Here is a 9,151-nt window from a genome sequence, read left to right on the forward strand (position 1 = left end):
TGCCTATATAAAAGTATATATCATAAGCTAAGTGCCTAGCATGTACCCATAAGGTAAGGAAGTAGAAATAAACTCAGCCACTCATGTCAAGAAATTGAAGTGCCCTTTTTTTATTCTGATCCTGAAATTAGGGATGCCTTCTCTGTCATTCCTCAAAGCAGCTTTCACTTGTCTAGGCAAAGAAAAAGTCTCTGTGAAGAAGGTTTCATGTTTCTCCATAACTCCAATGTTTGCTATTAAGTCAGCAACTTCATTTGCTTCTCTGAAGCAGTGTTGGATCTGAAAATTGCCATTCTCCATGATTTTTCTAATCTGCATAACAATGTCATGAACTTGCCACATGGTATTGTTTTCCCATTTATCATGTTCACCATCATCAGAGAGTCCGATTCTATGATAACCACATGATAGTTATTACTAACACACCACTGAAGCCCATTAAGAATAGCCCGACCCTCTGCCATGTTATTGCTACACTTGCCATAGTAAGAGTAGAAGGCCATTTTCATATTACCTTGATGATCTCTAAGAATTCCTCCTCCTGCTGCCTCTCCTGGATTCCCTTTTGAGCATCCATCAGTATTCAACTTATGAGTGTTATCAGGTGGTTTTTGCCATTTGATGATCTTGGTAGTTATCATAGGCTTAGCTCTATCAATCTTGCTACATAGATCTTGCCAGCTACCTCTGAAATTGAGGCTAGGGAATTGCTTGTTGAGGATGAGGATCATCAGTCTGATCACTTGGTCTGCAATTCTGTGTTTAGTAGCCTTAATCCCTTCAAATCTTGCGGTGCATCTGCTCTTCCATATCTCCCAACACATGATAATTGGTAAGCATTGATACATGGTTTGTTGAATTTTGTTCTTTGTCTTAGCCAGCCACCATTGTACTGCAATAGTTCTGATGGATCCATTGTGGAGTTTGATTCCACAAGAGTCACCGAATTTCTTCCATAGATGAGCAATTTCTCCTTCCACAAACAGATGTTGGATATTCTCCTCCTTTTTAGACTTGCAACAATTACACATCGAAGGGCCATGCACCTTAAATTTCCTCACTTTTTCATCTGTAGGGATCCTTCCCTTTAGTAGCTTCATCATAAAAAAGGCTACTTTAAAAGGAATCTTTGGATGCCAGATTTTTTGAGCCGTCATGGTGGTATTTCTAGCATTTCTCAATACTTTGCCAGCAGACTTGCAAGTGAACTTGCCATTAGGTTCAGCAGTCCAATTGATCATGTCTACTTGCCCATTATGAATTTTAATTTTCATGATTTCATCAACAATGTTAACCGGAAGCTCAGATCTAAGCTTGCTCATGTACCATTCTCCTTCAATCATGAAGTCCATAACTCTGATTTTCTTGGATTTAGTAGGAAGATGAAGATATTTGGCCAAGGAACCTTTCCCTGTCCAGTTATCCCACCAAAAGGATAGATTTCCTTCACCTATACTCCAAATCATATGAGGTTCACATCTATCTTTAATATTCATGAGCCTTCTCCAAGTTTGAGACTGGTCAGGCTTGCTTTTCCTGGCAACCGGATGCATCCTTTTGCAATATTTAGCTTCCAGGAATTGTTTGAGAAGAGAATTCCCCGTTCTGAAGTTCCACCAATTCTTGGCAGAAAAGGCATCACAAAAACTTTGAATGCTTTTAAATCCTGCTCCACCCTCCAAAGTAGGATAGCATAGTTCATTCCATTTGATCCAATGGTGCTTGTGTTTACCATTAGTATCTCCCCAGAAGAAATTTGCCATCACCATCTCTATTTGCTTAATAGTAGTCTTAGGAGGTTGCATGACTGAAAGGATGTGAAGAGGCAAGGATGATAGAACAGATTTGATCATCACTGCTTTGCCTCCGATGCTGAGGGTCTTGGTGTGCCATCCCATTACTTTGCGTGTAGCTCTCACTACCATGTCATTGAAGTAACAAATCTTCTTCCTTCCAACAAAGATAGGGCTTCCCAGATATGTAAAAGGGAGCTTGATATGGGAGAATCCAGTAACAGCTCTTACATTATTTTTGAAGTTATCATTAGCTTTGGGATGGATGATAAATCCAGATTTGCTTTTGTTTATTTGCTGTCCCGAAATCCTCTCATAAATATCCAACTTGTTCATCATCATAGCTAGAGAAAGAAGATCACCAGATGAAAACAAGATAGTATCATCTGCATAGCATAGATGAGTCATAGTAGGACTGTTCTTATCCACCTGGAAAGGAATAAAATCTTGATTAACAAGACCATCAAGGAGCCTTGTCAGTAGCTCAGCTCCAATTACAAAAAGTGAAGGGGATAGGGGATCTCCTTGTTTGAGACCTCTGCTGGATTTGAAAAAGCCATGTCTAGTTCCATTAATATTGATAGAGTACCAGTTGTTGGATATCAGCCTCCATATCATACTAGTCCAGGTTTCAGAGAACCCCATCTGCTTCATAGCCTTAATCAAATAGTCCCATGACACTCTGTCATAAGCTTTTGCCATATCCAGCTTTAATATCACATTGTCATTAGGATATTTACCTTTCATGTTGTGAGCCATCTCTTGAGTCAGAATAATATTTTCAGTTATTGACCTTCCCCTGATGAAACCAGTTTGATTGGGGGAGATGATCTTATTCATGTATGGGATTAGCCTGTTGTTTAAAATCTTGGATATAATCTTGCATGAAAAGTTGCTTAGACTGATAGGTCTAAATTCATCGAGCTTCTGTGGTTGCTTGACTTTAGGAATAAGAATCAGGCAAGAGTGGGATATGGATCTTGGTATGTCACTGCCAGAAAAAAAACTCCAGTATCATCTCATACAAGTCAGTTGCAATAATATCCCAACACTTCTTGTAAAAGGTCTCATTCACTCCATCTGGTCCAGGTGAGCTATCTGAGTTCATGTTAAAAACCACTTCTTTAATCTCTTGAAGAGTAGGAAGTTTGCACAGCTCCTCATTATCTCCTGGATCAATCACCCTTGGTAAACAGCTTAAAATAGAATCCTCCATAACAGTGTTCTCTCTAGTGAACTGTTTCTCAAAGAACATAATGGCTTCCTTGGCTATGTCATTGACTCCTTCTATCCAGTTTCCTTCATCATTCTTGATTTTGGTGAGTAGAAGCCTGTTTTTCTTGCAAGCCATAACAGAGTGGAAGAATCTAGTATTCAAGTCACCTTCATTGTGCCACTTGATACTAGATTTTTGTTTCCAAAAAGCTTCTTCCACTTTATAATGCCTGATCAAGTTGGCATTAGCCTGATTAAGCTTCATCCTGTTTTCTTCATTATTGTTTTGCTGACACTGATCTTCCAGCTCAGCCACCATTTTCTCCTTTTCCTTGGTGTTATTGAATATATCTCCAATGCAATTCCTAGACCACCAAGATAGATTTTTGGTAGTGTTTTTGAGTTTCGCATGAAACTGCCACATTTTACTACCTTCAGTCTCTATATTCCAAGCATTTTGAACAACATCCATGAAACTTGGTTCATCCACCCACAAATTCAGAAATTTGAAGTATTTTGGAGGGACATTGTTATTGTTAGACACTGTTATCAGAAGAGGGGCATGGTCAGACCCTGTCCTCACTAGATGGGTAATAGTGGTGATGTTATATTGTTGACTCCATTGTTGATTTATCAATGCCCTATCCAATCTCTTCCAGATTCTCTCTCTTGGGGCCCAACCATTACACCAAGTAAACTTTGAGCCTATAAAACCTGCATCTGCTAATTCACAATCCATCATGCAATTAATTAAAGGCATGCTCTCAGACATTCTGTGTTGATTACCCCCTCTTTTTTCGTCAGGATCTATAATACAGTTGAAGTCCCCAATCACCATCCAGGGGTTATTACAACTACTAGCCATGTTTATCAACTCATCCCAAAGCTCCTCCCTTAAGTTAGCCTCACACTTGGCATACACAGCAGTGACTGTAATTTTCCCATTACCAGTGTTGATAGTGCATGTGAGATGTTGCTCAGTGTCATGTATAATGTTACACTCCAAGAATTCATCACAAAGGATCCATATCTTGTTAGAGCAATTGGCATATGCAAATTGATACCCCAAACCCCTTCTACATTTGTCAATTTTGGTGTTTCTGCAGAAAGGTTCCTGAAGAGTCATGAAAGTGATTTTATATTGTCTTTTGAGTTGATTTAGTCTTTCAAAGGCACCCATAGATTTCATGCCTCTGATATTCCACGATAGAGCACTGATCATTTGATATCTAAGATAGCCTTAACCCTCCTAGTTGAGATTCCTGCATATTTGTAACTTCTTCCCCCTCTGCCTCTATATGTTGATGTTTCCCCTCTTGGTGATAAGTTGACCCTATCAGTTATATCTCCAAAAGCCTCATCAACTTCATCTGTTGGATGGTAGTCAGTAAAAGCTTCCGATAGACTATCTGTAACTGCATCACTGTCAGAGTCTTTTTGGCCTTCATCCTCTTCTGAATCAGTAGCTGAATTATAATATGACTCCTCTTCTCCTTGTCCTATGTTATCCTCAAACTCATCACTGAGAATGTCATCCATGTCTTCCTCTGTGATGTTATTTCTGCCTTGTTCTGTGTTTTTGTTCCCCTCCCTTTTGTATTTGTCCTGATGTTGTTTAATTATTTGTCCCTCCGATTCTGATTCACTGTGTTCTTCACTTTTCTTCATCTCACTAACGTCCCTGATGTTTTTTCTTTTTTGCTTTTCTATTCTTTTGATCTTTCTCTTGCTCATGTTGTTGTTGTTCTTCTCCTCTTCCAATTCCTTGTGATTAATTCTGTATTTGTCAGCTCTGCTACTGTCTTGTGTCCTTTTGTCTCCCTCATTTTGATAGTTGTTGGTATTGTTATTGATGCTACTGACCCTGTGCCCCTCCTTTTGAAACATATTGTTCTTGGTGTTGTTGGTGATATCTTGATGTTGTCTCCTAACCTCCGCATTGTTGTTGGTATTTTCTTTAGATTTTGCTTTCCTTGTATTTTCAGCTTTTGTATTAAGGTGAACTGTTTCCTGCTGCTCTTGAATTTGCTGTTTTTGTGTCCTCCCTTTGTTATTGTCGTTGGTTTCTTTCATTCCTTGTGTTATATCCTGTTTTTGTTGTTGAGTTGGGGCCTTTTCTTGGATCTCCTTGCCCTGTATCTTCTTGTTGTTACTACTGTCTTCCCTATGAGTCTGGTCCTTCATATTTTGTTGTTGCTCCTTGTATCCATGATCATGCTTGGTTTTGGTTTTCTGTCTATCAGTCTTGTTATTTGAAACCTCTTGTTTGTTGCTGTTAGTGTTGTTTTGAGCTTTTTCCTCTTTCTTTTGATTATTGTATTTTCCTTTCTTGGTAACTGTTGTGAATCCATCATCATTGATTTTGGTTTCTTGTTTCTGCCTTTGTTTGTCTTCCAAAATTTGAGCTTTGATTCTGTCCTCCCTTGCTTTGTTTCTGCAGATTTGTTCTTTATGCCCTTGCATTTTACAATAAACACAGTAGTCTGGAGCATCTTCATACTCAACCTTGAGCCATACCCCATCTTCAGTACCATCAAGTCTGTTATAACCCAACCAGATTTCATCTGGCCTAGGTTTAAGGAGATCCACCTCCACTTTTATCTTTGCAACATTACCCCTAGATTTGGAGTAAGTTGCCATATCAGGAGCCACAGCAGTACCCACAGAGTTTAGAATTCTAGAAACCAAATCCCATCTAAACAAGTGCCACGGTAATTGATGAATTAATATCCAAACATGAGCAATTGTTGTTTCCTCTTCAGGTTTGAAATCCGGGCTCCATTTAAGAATCTTCATAGGAGATTCACCAATGTGAATAAAATTCTTAAAGCTAATGTGATTGAAGTCTAAAACGTTACCAAAGTCCAAATACACATGTTTTTTGTCAAAGTAAGCTACTTTCACAGGTTCTTTGAGATGGTATCTAGTTCTAAAAACTGTCCTAATTTCTTCCATAGACGGTTTTCCTTTAATGAATTTTCCAACTATAGTGAGTTTACATTGTTCAGCAAGATTAACGAAATAATCTTGCGCATTAAAGAAAACAGCTGGTTTACCGAGGTGAGTCCCATATTTTATTTCCACCGGAGTGATGTCTTTGGCCTCCTCTGCAATTTTCATCCCCACTGTAGCAGCAAAAGTTGGTTTAGATATCACTTGTTCGTCGGTTTTTTTGTTCAACACTGGGTTAGTTTTCACGATCTTGATTTCCTCTTTGGTTTTGGCTCCCATTACAGTGTCTTCTTTGTGGGTGATGGACTGCTTGGGGTTATCAAAATTCGAAGAAATTTTCGGGAAAGCTTCTTTTGGTTTTGCAGGGGCATGAGTGGGTTTCTCGTATTTTGATTTTAGGTGTTTGGATTGGTTGTTATCAGCAGCTTCTTCTTCATCTGTGGTAGAAACCTCAACATAATCCTCTTTTGGAGATTGAGTTTGTTCTTCACCACCTTCTTCAAAATGTTTCAAGAATTCAGCTTCATTGTTGTTTGTATCTTCTTGATTGTTGTTCTTATAGGAGGAATTAGTTGTTTCCGCCATGTTTGGGTTGTTGGTGGTGGTTGATTCGCCTGTAATTTGACCGTTGGTGGTGTTGATTGGGACTTCAATGTTAACGTTGGGGTTGTAAGTACTATTTGGGGTTAAATTATTTGGTGGGTCAGGTGGGATCACTGGTGGATGGGCATTAGTTTGCCCACTTATTTCAATAAAAGTCATGCCTTTTTAGAGAGAAGTCAGAGAAAAGATTAAGAGAGAGAATGAGTGCTGACACTGAAAAAAGTCAATTAAATATGTCTATCGATACTTGTGGCTGGAGTTGGAAAACATATGAACACACTTTAATTTGCACAAGTGTAGAGAGACAAATTATAGTTTGATTGCTAAATTTTCTCCTTTAAACAAGACATCTAAATTATTTGTATGACAGAGTTGATCAAATCTTTTAAGCTGTTCAATACTATTTAAAAGGAGTAATAGCTATTGATTATACACATATTATGCAGTCATTATACACCACTAATGCAGGAAACACTGAAATTGAAATGGCCGGAAATAAAGTCTCCTCTTTGCCTATGACCATTATTGAAATGGCCGGAAATAAAGTCTCCTCTTTGCCTATAACCATTTTCTTCTTTCGTCTTTACTCTTCTCTTAAAATTGTTAGAATTTATTTTAGATGTGATTCAAAATTTAAACACTTTGAAAAGACTCAATGAGTTATGAAGAGGTGTTACCCATTCTTTAAAGGATACACCTATTTATTGTGAAAATGTGTCATCCAATCTTAAGGGTTGCACCCTTTCTTTGAAAAGGTGTGCTAGTTGTTTTCTACACCTTATAAATAATAGGTATGCTGTAGATTTCCAGCACTTAGAAAATATTTTAGACTTAGAAAAAATTCGCGCAACATAAAATTCTACATTCGTGCCTCTTCCTTTCTACTAAAGCAGTCGAGAGATTAAAAGAGTTCTCAAGAACGTCTATTTGAGTGCACATTAGAAGATTCCGGAGTGGTTCATTGTTTCTTGGGAGTAGAACGTCACTTTGTTATTTGCATCGGGGTAGCGACGAAAATCTACTTTGAAGACAGCGCCATCCATAGCGTGCCTTGAACCGAGTTTTACAATTTCAACTCTATCTTATCTTTATTGTTATTACTATATTTTTTATTTATCTATTATTTGTTCTTCTTAATGTGATCATCTCTAATATTTTTCCAACAAAAATCCCGTCAAAAGAAAGTGTCATGTAATACAAGATCTGAATCTGAGGCAATCAGCAAAGAACGACAACAACAACCACCGCCGTATTCTTACCGAAACATTTTGATCAGAGAAAAAAATACTTTACATCTGAATTTGAGTGGCGGAGGATGAGAAAGTGACGAAGAAACAGGAGAAAGATGCATATGATGAGGAACAACCTAAAAAACAAGGAGTTAACAACATTCTTATGTGGGAAACTGTCTTACTTTTCGAAATTTGACACTTATGTCTCACTAGAAACCATAACCAATTTAATATATCAAAACTGCCACAAACACTCAAAATGTTATCAATCATGCTACTGATCAATTTATCATGCAAGAACGACACCTCTTCCACCATCCATATCCAAAGGATGCCCCCTTTAAACAATAATAATATAATGTTGAACACTGATGATTCAGCTTTGGACAACCCTAGGAGAGGAGGGATAGGGGGTGTCTTTCGAAACAAAAATGGCGATTGGTAAAACCCCACCAATTAGGCGGCTTGAAATTTAAAAAATAAAATAAAAGTGGCAATTGGATAATGGCCTTTAGGAAAAGCCTCCAAGTGACCACAACTAGGGCTGGCAATTTCAGCTCAAGCCCAATTGACCCGTCTAACCCGCTCAAGTTTTCATGGGTTTGGGCATTACATATAATTATGATGGACTAAGTTTAGGCTAGCTCAACTTAACCCATTTATCCTGAGCAGCCCAAATCAGCATATTACTTTAGCCCAAATTGACCCATCTATTATTATGATGTTTGCCCTGGTTCTACAAAGTACAAAGAGTGCTTTTTCATTTGTGATATCTCTTTATGGAAATTTTCTTGTACAATTAGTTGGTACTGAAGCAAACATTGAAGTTTTTATTACTAGGCAAAATTGAGAACCCATATTTTCTGACGTGGATATGTTTCCATATTTGAGTAAATTTATGATATTTCTTGTAAAGGTTTGCTGCAATGTTTATTCTTACAAGTTATACATGGAGATGATGTTGAATTTTGGTTCATGATTGTGGCTTCCATATGTGATTGGTATTTTGTCATGATACAACAGTTCCTTTCTTTAGGTTGCAAAACAAATCATTTCCTTTTGAAAATGGATAAATATTTGTTGATGGTTTCGGTTATTTGTGCAAAAGCTAACTATAGTTTGATATAGTATAGCTTGGAAAAATAAATTTATAATTTTTTTTTAAAGTTATTATTTTTTTATTTGCTTAAAAAGTTAAGAATATTGTAAAGAATTGGGTCAAGTTGGGCGGATTGGGTTACGGTCCATTGTTTAGCCCATCTTAACTCAGCCTATTCTGGCCCAAATGCACTTTGAGCAGGATTGGGTATTGGCCCATCTATTGATTCGGCCCATCTTGATTAGCCCAATTTCAAC

General features: G+C 37.7%; 1 protein-coding gene across 1 annotated transcript; it reads right to left on the reverse strand.

Moving 5' to 3' along the window:
• Positions 1 to 2,781: 2,781 nt before the first annotated feature.
• LOC132607969 (uncharacterized) lies at positions 2,782 to 4,188 on the reverse strand. Its single transcript, XM_060322050.1, has one exon. The coding sequence runs from the start codon at positions 4,186 to 4,188 to the stop codon at positions 2,782 to 2,784; it is 1,407 nt and encodes a 468-aa protein (XP_060178033.1).
• Between the last annotated feature and the right edge of the window lie 4,963 nt (positions 4,189 to 9,151).

The sequence above is a fragment of the Lycium barbarum genome, chromosome 8 (genome assembly GCF_019175385.1).
Source record: "Lycium barbarum isolate Lr01 chromosome 8, ASM1917538v2, whole genome shotgun sequence".
Taxonomy (NCBI): domain Eukaryota; kingdom Viridiplantae; phylum Streptophyta; class Magnoliopsida; order Solanales; family Solanaceae; genus Lycium; species Lycium barbarum.

What these genes read in the sequence shown, in the direction of transcription:
- LOC132607969 (XM_060322050.1), bottom strand. Translation starts at nt 4,188, where the DNA reads ATGGGTGCCTTTGAAAGACTAAATCAACTCAAAAGACAATATAAAATC.